At 45.3% G+C, this 24550-nt stretch overlaps 1 protein-coding gene across 1 annotated transcript in view; it reads left to right on the top strand.

Moving 5' to 3' along the window:
- Window positions 1–21877, top strand: part of Fancc (FA complementation group C) — a 150573-nt gene extending 128696 nt beyond the window's left edge. Inside the window, exons 9-16 of the mRNA XM_036188304.1 lie at window positions 1138–1190; window positions 2529–2628; window positions 7044–7119; window positions 9211–9292; window positions 12539–12713; window positions 16948–17151; window positions 20788–20919; window positions 21568–21877. Coding sequence (XP_036044197.1) covers window positions 1138–1190; window positions 2529–2628; window positions 7044–7119; window positions 9211–9292; window positions 12539–12713; window positions 16948–17151; window positions 20788–20913 — 816 coding nt within the window. The 3' untranslated portion in view covers window positions 20914–20919; window positions 21568–21877. The remainder of the gene's footprint in view (window positions 1–1137; window positions 1191–2528; window positions 2629–7043; window positions 7120–9210; window positions 9293–12538; window positions 12714–16947; window positions 17152–20787; window positions 20920–21567) is intronic.
- Window positions 21878–24550: the final 2673 nt, after the last annotated feature.

Genomic DNA, 24550 nt, shown 5'->3' with positions numbered 1-24550 from the left:
TGTTTACAGTGAGTCTGAGGAATAGGCAAATTAAATGACTTTCTGAGATCAAAGCCAAGAAATAACCTGTCCTTCCTCTGTTGTTCATTTCTTAAGTAGGTAACAAGTTTATGAGAATCTGAGGTTCACTTCATTTGGACAAAGGGTTAGAAATCATTTGAAAATCAGAAAGCATTAACTTGCATAAACGTCTTTGATTTGTCTGTGATAGTCTGTAATGCTCACATATAACCACTAGATGGCACGTACTCCATGTTGCAAGTTAAGCTGCATGGCGGAACTAACAGATGAGAAGCCAAAGAGACAGACACTCAGCTTCAGGGTTGTTCAGAAAAGTGACGCAGAGGGCCTGATACAGCTGTGAAAAATGTTTTCCAAAACTAGTCATAGCAAGTACAAAATGACTTCAGAATTCCCTTATTAGAACCTGGCCTATTTGTATCTAGATCCCACTGTGAGTTTCATAATGCAAATAGTTTTTTGTTTTGTTTTTTTTAGATCTCTCATAAACTCAGGTTTTAAGTTATGGCCAAAAATACATGGAAGCTGGTAAGGCCTACTGAGGCCCTTCCTAGGCCTCAGGGCCAGCTTCTTTGGACTGAAACTATCAAAAACCCACCGCTAGGCTATTCTAGGACTAAGCTAGAGAGCTGTCTATCACTGGGTATCATGCCCCTGTGCTTTCCATTAACCACTAGATGTGCCTGCACCAAATGTCCATCTTAGGGGGCAGGGGGGGTGGTGGGGTGGAGGGTGAGCAGACAGCAGAGGCTGCTGCTGAGGTACCTCTAGTCCAGCTGAGGAGGTTCTAAGGTAAGTCTTATGGCCTCTTGTCATAAAGTGGTTTTTAACTGCTTATGAAACTTACTCTTTTTTTTTCTACATCATACGGGCTTATTATGGAAAATATGGGATATAATAGGAATACAAAAATAAGTAAAGTTTGCCCACAGAGAACCATTGCTGCCATTTTATGTATGGGTTTTTCTATGCACCCAGTGCTCTTTCTGCTTAACCTAAAGGAATGTGCCCCCCTTTCTGGAGTAGCCATAGACCCCCTGTTTGCCTCATAATCCAAAGTTGCTATTGATGGATACCTGTTGTATTTCACTGTTTTATTGTCTTTTCCTTTTACAGCCTCAAGCAGCCTGCCACCCTGCCATCTTCAGAATCATAGATGAAATGTTCAGGTAAATACAATGTCTTTGGGAGTAGTTGATCTGGAAATGCTCAGCTTCCAAATGTAATAAAAGCCTTGAGGTAGTCCTTGGCTGTCATGGAAAAGTAGATGCTTGAGTTTTTGGGTAGTTAGTGGTGAAAACGCGGAAGTCATTGCATACTGAAAAGGCAGTAGAATGAGGCAGTATTCTTGAGCCTTTTTATACTCAATGATAGAGAAGGGGGATTGAATATACATGCAGGGTTTTCCCCAGCTCCAAGTAAAGCAAGCAGTACACCCCTTCACCACACGAGGGCTGACTGGGCTTTGTCAAAGACCTTGAAGAAAGCCAAGAGACACAGAGCTGTTCTGAACAGAGCCATTTGAAAGGCAGAATAAACCCACATTTCAACAGCATGGTAGTTTTTATTTTAAAGACGCAGGTCCTGAGGGCAGGTGCCGGCTTTAGAAGACCAGCAATAAGTAGTGTGTAATACACCAGGTTGGCTCTGCTCCTGAAGTTCATGGGGGTGAATTGTAGAGTTCTAAAGACAGACTAAGGCTTCCAGACCCGTGTGGGTATGAGCAACTAGGGTCTGGATCTGCCTTCAAAACACTCTCTCTCACATAGGTATGGAGGAAGTGCTCTAGGGTAGACAGCAGGCTCCAGGAAAGGAATTTTCTAAGATTTATTATTTTTAATTATGTGTAGGTATATACATGTCTGTGTGGGTATATGCAGTGGTGCAGGCACCTGCAGAGGTCAGAGGTGTCAGAGTCCCAGGAGCTAGTTGCAGAAGGTTGTGAGCTGCCTGATATGGATGCTGGCAATTGAATTCAAGTCCTCTGGAAAAGCAGCAAGTACTCTTAACACTGAGCCATCTCTCCAGACCTAAGAAAGGAAGTTTTACAACCAAAACCTCACCATTTGTGTTGCTCTTAAAACATACCAACTTTAACTTAAATGGCCACAGATGTAAGAAGACAGGAGTGTTTTTAAGGATAGTCAAGTTTGAAAAAAGATTTTTTCTTAAACAAAAAAGGAAAGTTAATTGTATAAAAATGCATGGAAACCAAACCAGATACACCTGATTTCCCTGCTCTCTGGTGATTCTGACTGAGTCTGTCACTCTCCAGGCAGCCCTGTCCCAGCTGCTAAAAGCAAAACACCCACTGTTGGTACTGTTTGGGCATTGAACATGAAGGTGCTTGAAAACAGTAGCCAGCCCATGGGAAGGGTGAGTGAGAAAGACTTGAAGGATGGCTCCTTCCTCCTGCCTTCACTCAGGATGGTCTAAGATGCAGCTCCAGCTGTGGCATGGGTTTGTGGAACAGCAGTGGTGTTGTCATCTCACTTTGCTTTGTTCAGGTTTGTGCTGCTGGAGACTAATGGAGCCCCAGAAGTACTATCTGCTCTTCAGGTATTCATGTCGTGCTTGGTAGAAGCTCTGGAAAAAGAAAACAAGCAGGTACATCATACTGTGAATGCTGCTCAGTCACTTCAGAGTGAAGAAGGCTGCTGTGGGCATTTGGTAACGAGCTGAAAGGATCTTTATTCTGAGAAATTGTGTTTTTCTGGTATTGGAGACCACCCACAGCCTCACACGTGCTAGGCGTATGCTTTGACACTGGCTACACTCCCAGCCTTGTTTTCAGAAATGTTGATGGAGTCTTGTTCACAAAGAAAGCTTCCAAAGGACCACTCCTTCAGGGATGAAATGTTTTAACTGAAAGTAAAGATTTTTGTCTGTCTTTCCCTTGCCCTGTGCCTGTAACCATTTGCCCACTGCTGTGTCTTGAGTGCGTCTTCATATTGGCCTCTTTCTAGAGGGAAAATTTCTACCAGCCCTCATCCCCCACTTGCTGTGTGTGTTTGCCTTCTGTCTACTGCTGGCCCTGTGGCCAGCAAGAGACAATGTGTAGTCTGCCTGGGACGCACTAAAGAAACTGCAAGCTGGGCTTTCTCAACGGTCATTGTCTTTATTCCCACCAAAGTCCCAGAAGAGAAAGGAGGTGGGGAAAGGGAGGGACTTGAAGAACTAGTAGAAGTTAGATGCTATCAGTAGACCAGAGGACTCCAAGCTCCCATCAGCAGAGTTTGGACAGCATCTGTGAGGGCTACTGGCCAGTTAGAATGACCATGTGAAGCAGGAGCTTTTCCTATCAAGCAGCTTTGGCCACAAGGATGATGTTTATGTGGTGCTTTGCCTCGTTGGAATGGCACTGGCTCTAGGCATCTTTCCTGTGAAGGATGGCCTCTTCTCCTGTGCTGCTGTCTGCAGTCTTACTTAGTCAACCCACTAAAATCCTACTCAGCCCAAGGCTATAGAGGTCTTAGAGGTTTTAGCAGATGTTTCTACTTTCTAAGGCAACCATAAACATGTATGGCTTATTCTTGCCAACCTTCTTTCCCTGGGGAAGTTAACTAGATTATAGCAAACAACATTGATGATTCCCAGCTTGGCATCTGGGAGGAGACCTCAACCAAAAGGCACTGGCTGGCACTCACTGTTTTGAACACAGCTGTAAACATGTGCTGTCCTGCTTTATATACTCTTGGTATCCCCAGGGTGGAAATGGCCTCCATCAAACCTTGTCCTTGGTTGGACTTCTGGGTTGCTCAAGTTGGGACAGAGGACAAGAGAAAGTTTTTTCCCTTAGCATTGACTTGAATGTTGTTCTGGGTTTGCCCTGAGTGCCTGATGGCCTTGGTGCTGTGGATTTGAACTGGAGTTATAGTGCCTTTAATTTAAAGCAGTGACTGCTGGGCACAAGTATCTAGGAGTGAGAGAGGTACACACTGGGCCCTGGTTTTAGACAAGGTAGGAATCCAGAAACAAACAAGAGTTTATCACCTGCCTTTGGTTCCATGCACAGGTGAGCAACAACCTCCTGAGCTTGCAAACACCTTCACATACACATGTGATTTATGAGACACACACAGGGGCAGCACATATGATCCCCGAGCCTAGCTTCTCTACTCGGTGCTTTAAAGATGGTGTTAGGCTTTTGACACTGGTGAGAGGTGGCTCTGTGGCGGTCCACTGCACAGATGTTCCTGGCACTCGGCTGTTTTCACATTTGCTTTCTGTTGTGAACATTTGTATTGAGCGTTGGTTGGGTGACAAGAGTAGAAGTACCCATTTATGGGGTGCAGAGTCAGGTTTTATGGTTCCTGCCATGTTGGTTACAAAGTACAGTCCTCTCTTACCCTCTCATATCCCTTTGTCAGAGAGGATATTGTATGTGCTGCTTTCCAATCTACCCTTTCCTCTTACCCCAGTGTGGGGAGCTTGGAACAGCACTACTCAGCAGCAGGCAAGAACTTGAGTTCACACTCTAAGCTTTTGTGGAATAGAGGCAGCCATGGGCCAGGGTTGGGGGAGGAAATTCCAACAGTTGAACAGATAAACAGTGGGTTGTGTTGAGTCTCCCACAGATGAAGTTATCACATGGGGTGGAATATTGTTAAACCCAACAAAGCTGATAAGAACAGGAAGGGCATCAGCATGGGAACTATACCCACTTCTCACTAAGGCCCCTGGGACAGCAGGGCATGGAACCACAACTCAAGGTGATCCCAGGACTTCTGAGGTAGGAAACAGAGCTCTGCTAGATGTCCAATGATGTAAAGAAACAGATGGGACAAAAGAAAACCATGTCAAAAGATAGCTTCAATCCCAGCATGTTAAAGGGGTGTTCAATTATGAAAATCAAATGATGGAATAAAAAGGCAGGTATGTCAGATTGGATTTGAAACAAGACCAAGTATGTATTGTTTCCAGAGACCCCATTCTAAAGACAGAGGCTGGAAGTGAAAGGGGAGATAGCTGCTGCACAGAAAGGAAGTACAGGGTTCTCAGGTGTAGAGAAGACAGATTTAGACAGTGGCATTCACAGTGACAGCATATCAGTTCATCAGGAGACATGCCGGTCATCAACAGTCATGAAGCAGAACTAATGGCAGAAATGGACAAACCCAATCCCACATACAATACCTGGAAGCTGGTTTGCTGAGGGCAACTGAATCAGCCCCAAATACAACAGCAAGAAGCCGTGTGTAGGAGCCTTCAGTCTGTCCCCCTGACCTGCCTTTCTGCTTCTTGGTTACTCTCAGGTGAGCAGTGATCCCTCTCCAGGGCTGGGAATCAAGCTTATGGCCTTATATGACAGACTCTGGCCCCTGCAGCAGGCTTTCTCAAATGCAAATACATAGGCTGATTCTCAGACTAAGTTGAACATGCAAAAGACCTACAAAGTCAGAAAGCAAACAGTTTGAGGACTCATACTCTGAGTAATTAAGCCAGTGAGGAGTTGACAAGACAAACCGTGTCTAGATACAGGAAATGCTAGGGCAGCATAGTGAGGGAGTATATAAAAACAACTGGATACCCATTGGGGGAGGGGGTATACCTCAGACCACCACAGAAAGCACATAGAACGTGTTCTGAGATGGATCATAGGCTTCAATAGGAAGGTCAAAACTATAAAGCCCTTAGAAGAAAATGTCATAGTATATCTTTTTTTTTTCTTTAACATTGGATAATCAAAGATTTCCTAGAAACAATGCTCCAAACAAAACAAAACATTGGCCATACAGAAAAAATAGATAAATTGGGCTTCATTAAAATATAGTGTCTGTTCTGTGGTAGATGCCTTTGAAAATGAACAGGTTGTCCAGCAACTTAGAGGAAGTATCTACAGTATTCATCCTAGAAGACTGTCTCTCACAGCTTCATAGGGAACAAGAGCCAAGTTTTGTTGCTTGGACGAACACTTCAGAAAGCGATTCAAACTGTTGCTGAGCAGGTGAACAGAGTTCAGCATCACCTGCCACCTGAAGCAAACTCAGAAGCAAGCATGTGTGAAGTAATGTTTCATGCCAGGCAGACCAGCTAAAATCAGTGAGTTCCAGAACACCCAGTATTGGCAAGTAATTCTCATCCCATGATGGTGGGAATGGAACATTGTTGGCCTTGAAAAGCTACCTCTTCCATGGTAGTCACCCTAGAAAATTCAAAGACCTGTCCACAAAGACAGACTTGAATGTCAGTAGCAGTTTTAATTCTACTCATCTTTGAGGGGTAGATAAGCAAATCCTGACATATTCATTACTTCAAAGCAGTGCTAAAGAATGAGCTGTGCATACAGTTAGATGAGTCCTGTGACCTGGAAGACTAGATGCAGAAGCATGCACACTCAGTGTGTCTGTTTATGTGAAAATTGGGAATAAGTGATCTAATTCTTGATCTCTCCTGTTGAAATAAAAATATTGATTGCCAGGCTAGGGTTGGAGGTTGACTTTAAGAGTCCTGGGGAACTCCCCAAGGTGATAGCAGTATTGTGTGTGTCATGATGAGGTACTAGTCAGGCAGATTCACAGACTCATCCAAGATTATCAAACCATATACTTATGGCCTGTGTAACTTATGTGTTACTTGGTTTTGTTGTTGTTTGTTTTATTTCAAAACCTCTGTGCCTTTGGAGATACTGGTAAGTAAGTATAGCCTCATGCTCTCAGCTTAAGAGCTGCCTGTTAGAGACTTTGATTGTCACAAATGCCACACTGAGAGTCCTCAGTCCTACAAGTGTTTAGCAGCCCTCTCTGAAATATAAGATAATGTTTGTGCTGGGTTTGTGTGAGGAGAAACCTCAGTAAAGGTGGCAGCAAGATAATGTGACTTCCCTAAGTTCCAGAAGATGACTTTTAAAAGATACTGTTTTGGCTGCTTATGAGATTATTGGAAGGATGTTTATAAAAATGTTTGAGGATATATTCTGCTGTGTACAGTGGGTCTCTAGGGCAGAGACAGGCAGAGGTCTATATTGTCCTCACAGCCTTCCAGTCCCAGCATTCATGCCACTTCCATTTTGACTCTTGTAGACAAAGTTTTCCCTCAAGACCTACTTTCCTTATGGTGCTCCATCTCTCACTGCAGTGCTGGCCCAGCGTCCTGAAGGTGAGTGAGGTGTCTTTGCCTGTGACATAGTGGCTTGTGGGAATGAGCATGGTAATCCATGGTCCTTACCTCCCAGATCTTGTTTCCTCCTCAGAAGAGTTTGTGTGGAGTTTTATGTGAGACCCTGCTTTGCTTCTAGGTATGATAAGGGAAAAGTAGAGAGCCCCAGCTCCTGGGATAGTCTGTCTGCCTCTGATAACAGCTTTGCTGAGGCTCAGGGACAGGCTGAGTCAGACTACAACAGTACCTGTGTTTGTTTTTCCTTTCTTTGCTCCGTGCAGCCTTGTTTCAGAGCAAAGGATAAAGTGAAGGATGAGGCCATAGAATCTTAGGGAGACTTTTTTTCATACAAGCCAAGGAGAAAATATTCTATTGTTAGGCCCCAGTCTTTTCTGATTCATCTGCCAGTCTGCTTCCCTAGGCCATGTCTGTAATCTACTGGTGTTGCTCTGCAGCAGTGTCTATGAGCTCATGTTTAGGGAATGTCTCAGCTATGGAGTATAAAGGAGACTTTTCCCTCTGACAGTCTGTAGACCAGGCCTGTGACAGGAAGGGGAGGTTGGAGGAGGGCTCATGTTTCCTGCTGTGGCCACTGTGGCCTCTTTCCCCAATCCTTAAATAAGATCCGTTTGAGGTAAGCAGATGATCCAGAGTTTCAAAGCATTTTACAAAGTCTAGATACCTTTTCCTTTTTCTAGAAGATGTAGGTTCTCACCCCAGGTGACTTCCATGACAAAGCCCTGTAACAGAGCTGGGGTGGGTGAGCACAGTGGCTTCCCTGGGATGCCTGCATGGTGGTTTTTAAATCTTCTCCTCTACCATACCCAGGAGCACTCATAGCTTCTTTTTCTTTCTTTCTTTCTTTTCTTCTTCTTCTTTTTTTTTTTTTTCATTCAGTTGGGACACAGTAGGAAAAGTTTAGCAGAATAGAAAATTGAGGACTACAACTGTCCTCAGCCCACTGTGTAAGGCCAGACCTGCTATGGAACAGTCTGGGCACCTCAACACACCAGAGGATAGGTTATGAAACCCAAATGCAATTCACTCAGGCTGTCTGCCTTCTCATCCCCCAAAGACAAGTGACTTTAAGCAAAAACAGAGAAGCCAGCTGTTGATCCTGAGAACAGTTTGTGTACATATTGCTTTAGAGAGAAGTTGATTATATTAGGAGTATAAGCCTGTGCTCATCAAAATTGTCCTTCATGTTCATGGTGAGGTCCTGGGTCATAAAAAGTCACTGCCAAGTGACGACCTTCAGGACTATAAGAGAAGAAAAGTAGTGTCTTAGTGACTAGTAAGGAGGAAATTCCACTTGCCTTCAGAAGTTAAGTCATGGGCCTGAGGGAGGGGCTGCAGTGTGCCCAAGTCTATGTTATGGAGAAGCAGTGGTGGCCTCCACTTCTGGTGTTGTGTGTGGTTGATTATAACCTCAGATACATGTAGGTCAGATGCTCAAAGGCAGGTGTGAAATCAGACACACTTTAACAATCAAGCTTGTTTGCACGGTTGTCTGTGCTTTTCCCCTGTCCTGATCACAGCCCAAAAAAGTAGTTGAGCTAGCCATTTCTTGTCCTTGCTTGTATATTCAGTATGGTCCCTTTGTATTTTGATGTCACAAATTTGAGATGGCTCAGAATATGGTAAAAAGAAAATGCAGGGCATCTGCCAACAAGGCAGTCCAAGTTCTAGGGTGGCTGTGGAAGGAATCTTTTACTGACTTCTATGCACCCTAGTTAAAGATGTCAAGTTAAAGCACTTGGAATCAGGCATGCTGTGCAGGGCTGTAATCCTGGTTCCTGGAAGGCAGAGGTGGACAAATAATAAGTTCAAGGGCAGTTTGTGCTACATAGTGAGTTAAGGGCAGCCTGTAATAATAATAATAATAATAGTAAGACCCTGTCTCAAACAAGACAACCAAAGGAACTTTCAAGTTTGACTCAGAGACAGACATCCTGGTTGAGAGAAGTATGACATTCTCTGAATGGCGGGGGTGGGGGCATTCCTGCACAATGCTTTCAGTCTAAGCTGCAGGCGTCTCCCCATGGGTTTGGCTTTCCTTCAGTTCCTCCTCTGACTTCTTTCTACCCACAGCTATCCCACAGAGACATAGGCTCCAGCCTCTGCTGCACATTTCCCAACTCCTCAGAGAAGCAGTTGAAGACCATACCCATGGGTGAGCAAACTCTGACCACCTTTGACCCTTTCACAGGTGGCCTCCTTGACCTCTCTTTGAGCAGGTTGGCAGCTGAAGGCTTTGCTCGACCCTCACAGACAAACAAGTACACACACTCACTGTCGGTGGGCAAGAGGTGGAGGAAGAGTGGAGCTTCAGGATTGCTTTGTGTGGGTCAGAGTGAGTAGCCCGCATTGCAAGTGTGTCTGCATAGTCACTTTTAGTAAGGTCTGCATTTACAATTTGAAATATGCAAAGGAGGGAGACTCCAGCTCCCCCCAAGCCCGGGCAGTCCCACAGCCCACTTATAAAATAATCACTCAGGCTCTTATATTATTATAAAACTATATGGCCGTGGCGGGTTTCTTGCTATCTAGTCCTTCTATCTTAAATTAACCCATTTCTATTAATCTATAAGTTGCTACGTGGCTTGTACCTTATATCTCGCTTATCATGGCAGCGGCTGACAGTGTCTCTCTGCCTCAGCCTTCACTTCCCAGAATTCTCTTCTCTGCTTGTCCCACCTATACTTCCTGCCTGGCTACTAGCCAATCAGTGTTTTATTTATTAACCAATCAGAGCAACACATTTAACATACAGAACATCCCACAGCAAGCGCCCCCACATGTTGAGCCCCTGGCTACCACATGGTGTCCCTGGTTCCCTTAAGGAAGGAGACTGAGCTTCTGGCCAGTGGGAGGAAATGTTAACCATTTGTATCCTACCCCCTTTTTGTTTTTTAACATTATTTTCTTTGTGTGTGTGTGTGTGTGTGTGTGTGTGTGGTTTTTTGAGACAGGGTTTCTCTGTAGCTTTGGAAGCTGTCCTGAACTTGCTTTGTAGACCAGGCTGGCCTCGAACTCACAGAGATCCACCTGCCTCTGCCTCCTAAGTGCTGGGATTACAGGTGTGCGCTGCCGCCACCACCGCCGCCGCCACCACCACCACCACCACCACCATCACCACCACCCAGCAACATTATTTTCTTTAATCTCTCTCCAAGGGCTAGAAAGATGGCTCAGTGATTCAGAGCACTTGCTGTTCTTGTACAGGACTTGGGGTTGGTTCCTTACACCCACATTAGGTGGTTCACAACTCCATATAACTCTAGTTCCAGAGGTTCTGATACTCCTTTTGGGTCTTTGTGGCCACTTACGTGCACAAACACATATAAACAGACACATGCATAAATTTAAAAATAAGTAAATAAATGTCTCCAGAGCTAACAGACCTGTCCTAGAAGAAATTATTCTATGCAGAATGGTGGAGGCTGTCCTCTAGGTGCTAGTCTTCAAAAGCATTGCCATACAGGCTTGCCACCTCCATAACACCTCTAGCTTCCTCGGAGCTTGCCCATGTCCAGAGGATAAGTGACAGCACGTTTTGTGTGACAAGGCCCTCCTGTCACTCTTCCCTCTAGGACTGTCTAGTCTGCTGAACCTGCACTGTAGCTGCTGCTGTGCTCACATGTATGGACTGAGTGCTTTGTCTATCAGACACTCCTCAAACAAAAGTGAGTGTCATGTGGGGCACTGTCTGTAGCTGAAGCTTTCTCTGGTCCTGCCCAGCCCCATGGACCCCACAGCCACTTATAAAATAATCACTCAGAAGCTTATATTAATTAAAACTGCTTGGCCATTAGCTCAGGCTAAATACTGACTAGCTCTTACACTTAAACTCAGTCCATTTCTGTTAATCTATATGTTGCCACATGTTCCGTGGCTTTAGCTGTGTGACATGCTGCTCCCTGGACAGCGGGCTGGCATCTCCCGTCTCAGCCTTCTTCTTCCCAGAATTCTCCTTGTCTGCTTATCCCTCCTATACTTCCTGCCTGGCTACTGGCCAATCAGCTTTTTATTTATCAGCCAATCAGAGCAACACATATTCACAGCATACAGAACATCCCACAGCATCTCCCCTTTTCTGTCTAATCAAAAAGGAAGGTTTTAACTTTAACATAGTAAAATTACATATAATAGAACAGTTATGAAGCAAGAATTATAGTTATAATACTTAGTCTATTTGTATTTGGCAAAAATCAAAGAAGATATCCTATCTATCCTATATTTGTGAGCCCAAGGTTTCATATCTACCCTATCTTCTAAACCAAGGAAAACCATAATTATAACTATCTAGTCTTCAAGTACATCAAAGACCCTAGAAGGATATAATATTACCTAAGTAAGCAACTTCCAAAAGTCTAGAATGATAGAGATAGCTGGCTGCCTGAACAGAAATGGAAGGCTGAGAGAGCAGAGAGGATGCTGTTAGCTGCCGCCATGAGAAGTAAGATGTAAAGATACCAGTAAGCCACGAGCCATGTGACAAAATACAGATTTATAGAAATGGGCTAATTTAGTAAGATCAGCTAGTGACAAGCTTGAGCCAATAGGCCATACAGTTTGTAATTAATATAAGCCTCTGTGTATTCATTTGAGTCTGAGTGGCTGTGGGACCGCAAAGACGTGGGAGCTGGGTGGGCACAGGAAAACTTTCAGTTACAGCTGTCAGTGCCTGTGCACCCAGTGGGCCTTGGGCTGTACCTGCAGGAAAGGGTTTGTAGCAGGTATAAGACTTTTTCCCCCCGGGAAGAAGAGAGGGGAAGGTCAGGCCAGGCAGGTCTGTGCTGTGAGTAGGGTTGGCTGCTCAGTGCTCTTTCTGATGAAATCTGTGAGAGAGACTTGGGCAGCCTTGCCCCTTCGGCTCTGGGCAGTGATGAGTCGCCCTCCCTCTGACAGGGATTAAGGTTTTCCCTTCATTGATCTGCAAACTTGATTTAAAACACATAAGTCAAATGTTCTAAGGGAAGTATGGGACAGCAGTGACCAGAAAGCAAGAACTGTGCTTAGAACTTGGGGATTCCACAAGCCCTGCAGACACTGCAAAGGCTGTGATGCTCTTGTCCAGATGAAAGTTCCCGCCAGGGGCCTTAGGCTATTCTTCCCTTTGTCTCCTGGGACATGCTGCCATGTTGTTACTGTCAGAGCTACAGTAATGGCGCAGATTCCACCTTTAACACATTACACTACCAGGTTTCAGGAGGGTGAGAGGATAGCTTGGAAAAAGTTTTGACCTTCCTGCCGGAGTGTCCGTCCATTTGATGACAAGAGAGGCAGACCAGAGCCACTTTCTTCAGTGGGAAAGTACAATTTAAAGTGCAAGTTCACAAACGTTAAAGTTACTTTGAAGGAAAGGAAGAAGGGTGGAGGTTGCCAGCTGCCATGTGTATGTCTTGCTCTTTTCCAGGTCCCAGCAAGGTCCCTTCGAGAGTTGGTTTCTGTTCATTCACTTTGGAGGATGGGTTGATCTGGCAGTGGAGCAGTTGCTGAGGAAGGAAGCTGAGCCCCCTGCAGGCCTGCTGTGGCTCTTGGTGTTCTATTACAGCCCTGAGGATGGGAGTCAGCAGAGATTGCAGAGCATGGTGGGTGCAGGTCTACTGTGTGCCGAGGGTCAGGCCTCAGGGAGCAGGGAACACCTAGAGAAGGGGACCTTTACTGGGTTACCTCTATTGAACCCCCCAGGCACCCAGGCTCAGAACACTTGTCATATGTATTGGGTATGTGTGCACATCCACTTGGACTGAGTTTACAGCCCATGATGTTCTCCTGCCTACACAGGGACCTGAGATAAGAGGCTGCCCCAGCCATCAGGCTGCTCATGTTCTGGGCCTTCTGTTCTCTGGGCTATCTGATCCTAGGTTATTCTGCTCAGTGGCCTCAGCTGCCCTCATTTACCCTTGTGCCTCATCCCAGGGCTCCATGCTTTAGGAGATCCCACACAGGAGTGACAGCTGCTCCTGAGCCAGTTGGTGTCTTCTCTTTCCCACTGACAGCCTGGCCAGTCTGCTTTCTTCTCACTTACCACTTTCCTTTATCAGCCAGACTTGTACTGAGGTAATCACATGATTTAACCATTTGGTCATCTAAAACAGGGTTTCTATTCACAGGACCAGGTAGCTGTCTATGGAAAAGATGTTGTTATTTATGTAGAATGTAGTTATTTCAGGAAGCCATGCTTTGATTAACTCCTTGCAAACATTTACTTGCTGGCTTTTAAAAACTTCAGTCTAGTGCTGAAGAGATGGCTCAGTGGTTAAGAGCACTCACTGGCTGCTCTTCCAGAGGACCTAGGTTCAATTCCCAGCACCCATATGATAGCTCACAGCTGTCTGTAACTCCAGTTCCTGGGAATCTGACACCCTCACACAGACCTATATTCAGGTAAAACACCAATGCACATGAAATAAAAATAAATTAAAACAAAGCAATACAACAAAAAACAAACAAAACAAAACAAAGCCTTCAGTCTCCAGTGCTTTTTGCCCACTTTAGTGATTAAAAGGAACAGGTTTCAGTGCTCCTGTTTGTCCCAAATCAGAGGTGAGTGCAGTCTTGTATTTCATTTGCTTAAAGCAATGGTTCTCAACCTGTAGGTCAGGACCTTTCTGGGGGTGTAAAACAATCCTTTCACAGGGGTTGCCTAAGACCATCAGAAAAACACAGAGATTTACATTATAATTCATAAAAGTAGCAAAATTAATTATGAAGTAGCAATAAAATAATTTTATGGTTGCGGGTCACTACAACACAAGGAATTGTATTAAGGGATCATAGCATTGGGAAGGTTGAGAACCACTGACTTAAAGATTTCTGTATCATAGTGAAGATGAGCCTTTGAATTTAAAAGAATTAAAAATTGAGGATAATATTGGATCAGAATGAAGCATTTTAAAGATGTTATCATATACATATGTATTTGAAGATTGCTGCTTAATTCAAAGGAAAACAGTCTTCACTTTAAAAGATCACATTTGGCTGGTGAGATGACTCAGCAGATAATGGCACTGGCCACCAAGACTGAAGACCTGAGTTCAACCCCAAGAATCCACATAATGGAAAAGGAGAACCAACTCCCAAAAGTTGACCTCTGACTTTCACACACACATTGCATCTCACATGCCACCTATACACAAATAAGTGAAACACAAATTATAAATATATATTGCATTAAACTGACTAAGGACAATCCTAGTTCATGGCTTTCCTCTCTTAGTAGGAATGATTAAGGTGTATGAAGCATTTGCCTTTCATTTGCATTTTGTATTAGATTCTTTGTAAACGAAATTGGTAGGTATGTGTTAATCCATATGGATCATAGATACTTACAGAGACTGACTTTTGAAATACAGAGTAGTGTCTTGTAAGATTTAATTTATAGGGGCCAACAAGATGTCTCAGTAAGTAAAGGCATTAGCTGCTAAGCCTGACAACCTGAGTTTGATCATGGAGCACATCATGGAAGGTGAGAACTAACTTTCAAAGTAGTCTCTGACCTCCATACATGTGCTGTGTACATGGGCTGCACATGTGTGTGCATATGGACACACTGATTTAAATTTTTTTCTTTTTAAAATGGATTTAATTTCTAGAAAGTTCAGCTACAGGCACCTTTTAGTATTAGCTAACTTGGATTCAGGAGTATTTCTCGTTATTTAAAAGTATGCCTTGGTCTTTCTTGGGGTGATTTGGACACCTGAATAAAAGCAGGCTACTCCATTCAGAGTAGTTTGTTTTCACTCCTTAGCTGGTCACTCAGAGGCAGCTTCTGCCTAGTTCTGGAAGCCAGAGCTTCCCCTTACTGATGCCTTGACTAGAGCTTCAGGAAGGAGTCTTCCTATGTGCTAAAGTAGACACTTTGACCCCTCGGTGGCCAGCAGGAACTTAAATACAGGCTGAACTCAGTGTTGCAGCACAGGAGCATAGGAGGACTTTGGAGTTTGCTGATGCTTGTGCCTTTGCCTTAACTTAAAAACAGTGAGTCACTGTCAGTCACTTAGCTACAAGTGCTGTGCTGTAGACAGACAAATCTCTCCTGTCCACCTGTTCCCAAATAACCAGTCAGAGGTTTAATATTAATTACAAACTGTTCGGCCTGTGATTCAGGTTTATTACTAGCTAATTCTTATATCTTTAATAAACCCATTTCTATTAATCTATATATTGCCACATGACCATGGTGGTACTGGTCTGCTTGCTCCTTGGGCAGCTGGATCTTCTGGCAGAGGAAATTCCCACAACACTGTGTTGACAGTCCTCTGCTGGGGTAAGGACTGTGGGATAAAGTAGCATACCTGTCCTGCCTGGGGTACACCTCTGCTAGCTGTGTTCATCTGCTTTGGCTAACTAAATTGGATCATGGATTTAAGACTGTATTTTATGTACCCTTTGCCTTGGTCAGGGCCTCAAACCCTTCATACACTGTCTTCTCACTTGTAAGAATCTTTTTGGAAAGGTAGAGATTCACATAAAGTTGCTTGCGCACAATTGGCATCAAAGCAGAGTTCATAGCTGTAGGATCTGAAATGGCCTGAACTTGCATAAGCTGCTACTGAGTAAGTGGTGCTGGATCCCAGCCATGGACTAGCACACTAGCAGAAAGAGTCCCATTGCCAGATAGTGCTTAGGCATATGACTGGCTCATGGTACACGTGGAAGTCTAAGTAAGACAGGAGCAGTAAACAGTTACTCCCAATGCATGAAGCACAGGGATGCTCAGTGGCTTCTTCAGAGGATGAGTGGTGGATTGTTTTATCATTTTTTAATCTTCATGTTTTCCATAATGAGAAAAAGTAAATTTTTATAATGGAGAATGAAAATGAGAAAAAAAGGCTTATCTCTTACTTCAAAGAATACACATCTCCCTTATAGAAGCTTCTAGACATAGAGGGCATGTGAGAAGAAGTCAGTGTGGACAAAACAGGATCGAAGGAGAGATGAGGTTTGGCCTCTCTTCAGATGTCATTAGCCGAGGTGGTAGCTGTCCTGGGAACACTGCTCCTCTCAGTAGAAAAGTGCCATGGTGCCTTTCTCACAGTCACCCTTGTAGTCAGGAGAGCTCACACAACACTCCTAGTGTACTGCTGTCCATGACATATGGCACCGAATGGGGCCGAAATGTGCAGGGAGAAGCGGCTCTCAGAGACCCGTAAAATAAACTGTGGGAATTCTCACTGCAGTCTTGAAGAGCCTTTCGGCAGGATGGACCATCAATGTGATGTTGTGTGCTGCATCTGCCTTGCTGTGGGAGCCACAGGAGTCTCGGCATGAAATAAATATTTTTTATGCAAAAACAACCCACGGACTTTGAACAGTTACTGTTATTATGTGGATTCCACAGACTTGTGACCTCTGCTTGAGCTATGACATGTACGAACAACTGTCCCAGTGTCTGTAACAAAACAGATGAGCTTGTGTGTGTGTGGCCTGTGCTTGCTTCAGCCAGCCCAGGCACCACCCAGTGGGCTGTGGCTCTAACTGATTGTGGCTGATATTGAAGGGTCGTCTTCAAGGGGCCTTTTGTTTTTCCCACAATAAGAAAATTCTGACTACATTCTGCTGAGGACTTGCCTTCATTTGCTTTCATATAAAAAAAGGTCAGGTCCTGGCATAGCGCCCTGGCTGCTCGGTGGGCAAGATGAAAGTAAGTCAAGAAATTTCCATTAAACCCATTTGGGTTTATGTAGAGCTGTGTGTGACTTAGCCGAGCTTGGGTGCCTGGCTGTTTCTTTCCCTGGGGCTTCAAAGCATCAAACAAATCCTAGAGTCACTCCTGTCAAGCCTCTCTAGGGTCTCACCCTCTGAACGTGTATTACCCAGGTGGAACTGAAGGTATTGCTCAACCGTCTCCTGATGCTGCTCAGAAGTGACCCCCTCTCAGCTGCCGATCTGCAGAAAGCAGCTGAGAGCCCCACTGCAGACCCCAGACCACCTGTATGTGGACAGCTGGCCAGGCGCCTTCTTCTTAGCCTCTTGCTCTGGACCCCAGAAGGCCATGCAATTGCCTGGGAAGCTGTCACCCATGTAAGTTGCTTTTGTCTCAACCTGTACTTCATGTTTACACTCTAAATGAAAGGTAGATTATCACCTTGAGGGTCCTGGCCTTTAAGAGCATAGGCCCAGGATGCTGCCCCAGGGTATGGAGGTCAATAGGACCACAGCTAGCACAGACCCAAAACCCTCCTTGCTGTACAACAGGTACATGGAGGGAAGACATGCTTGCAGAATGGAAGTGCCACCTTCCAAGCACATGGCTTGCTACTGCTACACACAGGTAGAACTGGGTGTCCGGCTTCTCATGCTGTAGTCACTGCCTGTCTGGTCTTGGGGAGAGAAGTCCCATTCCAGTAACAACATGCTCCTAAGTAGTGACAGAGCCATTCATTGTAACAGGTCAAAGAATTCACTTCAAAAAAGTTTTGGTTAATATATTAGATTTCTTGTTGGTATCACAAAATATCTGAGAAAAACAACTAAAAGGGAGTTGTTACATATTTTGCTTTCATGTAGCTTTGTGGTGCTGGGCCTGTGGCCAGGCAGGTAGATCACTGTGGCAAGAATGTGTGGCAGTGGCTGTCTACCCATGATGCACAAGAAACATGGGATCAAGACAGCTCTAAGGACCTCCTACAGTTTCCAGAACCTCTCAAATAGTACTAGCAGCTGAGTGTCAAGCCCTAGCACATGAGTCTTTGGGGAAGACAAATTGTCTAAACCACAACAGTTAGTTAGAGATTCTTATAGAAGAACACATGGCATGACAGCTTTGTAAAGGGTCAGTCTAAGTGAGTCCCATTTGTGACACAAGACCTTGCAGTAACATTTTGAATATGACACCAAAACAACAAAAGGAAAAGGTAGATAAATTGGACTGCATGAAAGTTTAAAACTTGTGCATCAAAGGACGCTATCAAAGTACAAGGATGATTCACAGAATGGAAGAAAGTTGGGGTTAGGATGTGTCTGGCAAGAGTTAAGAGTTGATAATACATAAAGAATTCTTAGGACTGACAACAAAGCTAAACCATCTCATAAAAGATGGGTGAAGGAACTGGATGGGCACTTCTCCAAGGAAGATGCACGCATGCTCAGAAGCACCTGGGACACTGTGGCCTACGGCACTGTGGTTACCATACCACACACCTAGATGGCTGGCTACTGCAGCACCAGTAAAGCAGCACTGAGCATTAGAGTGGCATTTCTAGTCGGGAATGCTACAGTGATGCAACTGCTCTGAAGAAAGCCCAACTCTACCAGGGGACACAGTGATCCTGCACCCAGGTCTCCCCAGAGAACAGGCAGAGGCTCAAACGGGTGTTTGTGTACCAGAACTTTCAGCTGTTGAAGGAATGCATGACTGGGTAAACACAGGTGCCTGTGCAGACATACCATGGGTTACTCTTTGGGCTTGGAAAGGGAGGCACTTCTGCCACATGTTACAATGTGGATGGACCTTGAAGGCTTTGTGCTGTGTGAAATCAACCAGTCACAAGGAAGCTCTTATAGGAGTCCACCTGTTTGAGTTCCTTGGAATAGTCTGATTCACAGAGGCAGAAGTAGAACAGAGGCTTCACAGGGCTTTGGAGTTTAACTTGTGCAGAGTGTCTGGAGATGGGTGGTGATGGTTGTACAACATTGTAAATGTAGGAGTGCAGGCCTGGAATCCCAGCATATGAGAAGTAGAGGCAGGAGGATCAGGAGTTCAGGGTCATCCTCAGCCATATAGTGAGTTGGAGGCCAGCCTGAGCTACATGAGATAAGAAACCAAAAGGTGAACCACAACATTGTTGACTATAGGAGTTTTATTATCAGTTTTTTTTAATTGTTAACATAAGAAATATATAGCTTGATTAAGTTTTATAAACAAAATGAAAAATAGAATTCATGCAGCCAGCAACCCAATCAGAAAGGGCTGTTCCCTTTCCATCTGGGTTTCAGTCTGAATGTGAACACTAGGAAAGTCCAAGAGGTAGATGCCTCCCTGTCAAAGCCCTCTACCTATCAGAACAGCAGCCACCTGTGTTTCAGGGAAGCTGAGAGCAGGGGAGGATTGGCCTCTCCTGCGTTAGGGCATCTCAAGGCTCAGCATAATATATTCAGAAACCTACTGTGTATGATCCTAAAAACGTGCCTTCAAGAACATGGCACTGAGGAACAGAGGCCATCACCAATACAGATGTTGCCTCATCATACTTCATCTAGCATGTTGGGCATGTGGAATGTTGGACAAAAGGTCCAGTTTTACAGTTATGAGTAGTCCCGACTCAGTAATTCTACTTGAAAGTTCCTCAGAAATTTCCTCAGCTACCCCTTCAGTGTTCTGTATATACAGTGTTCAAGGTGCTGGATGTGTTAATCAGATTAACTGGGGATTAGTTCACAAAGTGGACACAGCAGAATTATCACCAAACAACAAACTGCAGCATATAGTCCACTTGAAACAGAACTCCGCATGCCCTGGGATCACCAGCCAGCCAACTTCCCTGGTAGGCCTGCTGCAGTAGCTCTACCTGTCAGCTTCTCCCTAGGTGTGCAGATGTTGAAAGTGCAGCCCTCCCCACCTGTCTCACTTTGCTGGTGGCCAGAGTAGGGCCAGGAAGGAAGGGTTTGGCTATGGGTCAGTAAAGGCTGAAAGCCACAAAGTTAGGGCAAACCTAAGGTGGCTGGTCACCCTAGAGAAAGGCTTGGTTGAGATAAGAGGAAGCTGAGATGGGGCTAAACCTGCAGGCTGTGTTTGCCTGACACACAACAAACTTGTGTCCCTGTGGGAGACCTGCTCCCACCTTTTAAGGGGTTCCCATGAGGAGGAGAGAGGAGTAGGAATAGCTCTGGAGGGACCTGGGTCAATACCCAACAGCCCAGAGCTTAATTCAAAAGGGCTTTTATAACAATGCCAAGGGGAGGCAAAAGACACCTCCCACCCCTGCGCGCTAGATACAGCCATGTGTAGACCCTTCCAAACACCTGGTACCCAGGCCTATGGTCCAGTCATCCTCTTATGCAGTCTTGCTAGGTAAAGCAAGCTCAGATCTCACTAGGAAACCTCTGTGGGCTCCCACAGTCCCCCTCCAAACTCAGGGCTCCTAATGCTGCTGTACCTAAACAAATCCTAGTCAATGTCCTACACAGGTAACATTTGAGAGTCTCAGCTGAGGTTTGGGGAAAGAAGGTACTAACACCAACAAGCAAGAATGCCTCAAGGCTGTTCAAAGCTAATCTACCACCCACCCTGCCTGCTGCTCTGTAGGTGGATGGCACAGGAATGTTACCTTAAGGCTGCTTGTATGGAAGCAAGTGGCCTTTTCTGATTCTCAGGGAAGGGTGAGCCTTTCAAAGAAAGTCAAGTGATAAATGCTGTCTGCTCCTCACAGCACACAATCCCAAAGCTGTGGTAGTGTGCTGAGAAGTGTTGCCACCTCCACAGTGCTTGTTTGTGGACCTGGAGAGACAAAAACCACTTTGGTCCCTGTCGGGAGGTTGGTCATCAGAAATTGGCCCCATTATATAGGGAGGGGCCCCTGGGGACAGACATTCTTTGATAGTCACCTAATAAGAAAGAAAGTAGAAGTGAACCCCACCTCCCCTGCAGCCTCATGCTGAGTGCACTGGACAGAGGGGCTCCCAATAGTATTTCATCTTTCCTTTCTTCCCTCATTGCAGATGGCCCACGTGGATGCTGTAACCCATGAGATTCTTGGCTTTCTTGACGAGACCTTGTACAGATCGGATCATCTTTGTGTTGAAGCCTCAAGGAAACTGGCCAGAGAGCTCCTTCAGGAGCTTTGATCTCAGGTCTAGCAGGCAGCACAGAAAGTGTGGGCACCTGTATAGAGAGTCTGTCTGGTAAAGAGACTGTCTGTGAGGCCCAGAACAAGTGAGAATGGCCTAACACACCTGTGCCTTGGCCCAATTCAGTGATGTGTGACACCTCCTATGCACTTTGTACCAATTGGCCAAGGAGGTCCATCAGTATTATGAAGGGAAAGGCCCAGACCATCTGCTATGTTCTAGTCTTGGGTGAATCCTCATGTCCACACAGTCTTGCAAGATGATAGCTAGCACTGGCTGATTTACTGACTATCCTTCTCACTCTGATGAAGTTGCTAGTGATGGGGGAAGATGCCCAGGAGCGGGAGACATGAGCCCTACAGTGGATGAGGCTACACCATACAGATGAGCATCTCCTCCTTTGCTCCTCAGTGCAGAAATGTTGCAGTGCATCTATTGGAGCAGAGGGAACAGGGGTAGCCAGAGAAGGGTACTTCCTGCCTCCCCAAACTCTGAGAAGGTCAAAACAAGCAAACAAACAAACAAACAAACAGCTCTGCTTCTTGGGTGGCCTGTCTTGTAAAACAGTGGATTTGGGAACTGGAAATGAGTGAGTCTCTCTTCTCCACTTGCTGTAGAGGGTGACGTTGGGCATGTCTGTTCTTATTCTAGCAAGAATGCATATAAGCAGAGAAGGCCACTAGGCTGCAGTCCTCCTGTAGATCTGCTAAGGAGCCTTGTCCCACATGAGATCATCTTCAGTGCTCAGAACATCCACCTGAAAGGACGTGTGACGGTTACAGCCACAGCCATGTAAGCGCTGCGGCTTACAGTAGAGGGCTCTGGTCTTTCTCCAGTGTCTGTGATTCCCAGGCAGATACTGACCAGCATGTGGTCGCTTAGCCCCTGTTTCTTACCTGCCTTGCCAAACTGCTCCCAGGAGGATGGGGCTGGGCTTTTTAAAAACCTTTTCATTCTAAATAAAAACGTGTATTTAATTTTATATTCAATTATTTCCCAAGAGTAGAAACCTTCCCCCTCCTACCTGTGGAAGCTTCAGGCCTTACAGACCTTAGGCCTGGCTTGGAAAAGACTAATTATGACTTACCTTCAGGACAAGCTGGGGTTCTATCACCAAGGAAGGGAGAGTAACCGGAAGGCAGATAGATGTGTGTGTACTCAAGAGTTGTGTTCGTGATTCCTGTAAGCCAAACTTGATTATAACCACACTTAACCTCAGACAAAGTTGCTGAGTTACTCTCCATGCTGAATGGGAAGAACAGAGCACAGTGCAGCCATTCTTTCTCCTGTGTGTTCACACACGTGTCCCTCAGCAGTCAGGAAAGATGGAGTCATGTTCCACTCTGCTCCCCTATGACTCAGCTCACCCAGGCAGGACCAGTCTGGGCCAACTGTGCCAAGCATCTTGAGTCAGCTCCCTGGGTGCTAAGTCACCTGACATGGCATACTAGGACATCTTATCTGAGCTCCAGGCAGCCAGCTCCTTGTAATGATGTTTAGCTTCTCAGCCTATTTTCACCTAATGATCTGAAGTCCAGGAAGAGAGGAAGCCAGGTCTACAGAGGTCTGGGGAGGGGCATCAGGGACTGAGACAGGTCCCATGACATGGGACAGAGATGCTGAGTGGTTGGCAAGGATCTTCTAGTGCCAAGGAATCCAGAACTACAGTCAGAGGAACATGAATGAATGAACAGTGTGTGCTTCCCTCTTTCTTTCTTTCCTTTTCCAACCAGAATGTGGTGGTCCTAGTTGGATACTGAATTTTAACATGAAGTCTTCATGTTTCATGAAAACATTATAAGCCATTAACCATCACAAAGCTACTTCACAGCCCCCAGTCCAATGTTAAGACAAAATAAGCATCTAAAAACCAGACCCACATTTGTTCCAACCACCAGGCAAGATGAACTCCCTCCTCATGATCCATGTTTCTCTAACCCTTTTGGGCACACACCTTATATACCCCACATATGGGTGGAAAATGTGTGCTGTGATACTGATAGCATTGTACCTTTTTGTAGAAATGACTGAAAGTCTGCCTTCTGGTGGTCCACACACAGCATGAAGTCTACAGGGTTCAGTTCACTAGGACTCCTTTGCAAGCAACAGAAAAGGAAATGGTGTATAAAGTCAACAATATGGGTGTAGGTGTACCTGCCCTACCAACCTGCAGGACGGTTGTGAGGCTCTAGTTCAGGCCCATGGCACAAGGCTATGGCAAGGACAAAGGCCTTGTGCCTGCTGCTTTTAGACAGTTCCTGCTTTCAAGCTTGTGACAGGAAGGCAGGTCCTGAGCTGACACCACAGCTGTGGCCTAGAATACAGGAGGGGTCTACAGCTAGGGAGGCTCCCATGGCTCTCCCAGACCCAGGAAGTAGCCCAACAGCTCAGAAGGATGGGCAGAGGGGATGTTGTCAAAAAGTCCTTCTCAAATGAGGTATAACCAGTACTGTGGATTGCCATATTTTTCTGTAGGGCTGTGCTAGAAGCACCCCTATCTCAATGTTGTGGACCAACACGTCCAGACATTCCAAATGCCACACTTGGCAGGGTGTAGATTTAACAGTCTTATTAAATAAGAAACACAGAGCCAAATGCAGAGTTAAAAACCCAAGAGGTCAGAGCAGTAGCTGAGAGCTGATACTAAAAAACCTTTCTTACACTTCGTTGCCACTGTCATCCTTCCCCTCAGAAAGAGACCTCCTTCCTGTGTGTCTGTCTTTTTTATAGACTTTCTGTTCTGCCTTCTCATTGGTTGTAAACCCAACCACATAACCTCCTCTTTACTGCCTGTCTATACAGACCTCTAGGTCTCCGTGTTTGTTATTGAGAGTAAAGGTGTGTGTCTCCATGCTGGCTGTATTCTTGAACACACAGAGATCTGCCTGTTATGTGATCAGGATTAAAGGTGTGCGCCACCACCGCCCAGCTTCTGCTATGGCTTGCTATTAACTCTGACCCCCAGGCAACTTTATTTATTAACATACAAAAAAAAATCACATTTCAGTACAAATGAAATATCACCATAGCAGGGGACCACAGCTGTGAGCAGGTGGCTCAATTTGATATTTTGTTTGTGATCTAACAAAGCTTGCCTGGAGATCAGAGTGTGGAGCTAGCCACTAGATGCCAGGCATTGGTGGCACACACCTTTAATCCCAGCACTTGGGATCTCATGCCTTTGATCCCAGTATTTGGGAGGCACATGCCTTTAATCCCATCACTAGGGAGGTGGAGACAGGAGCGTGGCCCCCTTTTGGTCTGAGTCATCGTGGAGGTAAGAGGTGACCTTGGCTGGCTCCTTCTCTGATCTTTTAGCATTTACCCCTATATCTGACTCCAGGTTTTTATTATTAAGACCAATTAGAATTTTTGTTACAGCTCATCCTGAAAGATGCCCTGCCTTAAAGACGGAAATTAGGTCCAGTAGATGCTAGTAGAATTAGACAACCCAAGTCGAAAATACATGTGGAAGAATGAACTTCCAGGGAGGGCCGGAAAGTTCTGGAAGTATGAGGGCAATGAAGTATTCCATACATTGCCCTGCATCCACATGCCCCACTCACAGAAGGCAGGTTTTTGGTGAGCAAGTAAATGGGTTAAGCATTGAGAATGAGGGAACCATACCTGCCAA

The sequence above is a fragment of the Onychomys torridus genome, chromosome 5, assembly GCF_903995425.1.
Source record: "Onychomys torridus chromosome 5, mOncTor1.1, whole genome shotgun sequence".
NCBI lineage: Eukaryota > Metazoa > Chordata > Mammalia > Rodentia > Cricetidae > Onychomys > Onychomys torridus.
The sequence above is the reverse complement of the archived record's forward strand: the minus strand, read 5'-3'. Positions and strand labels throughout refer to the sequence as shown.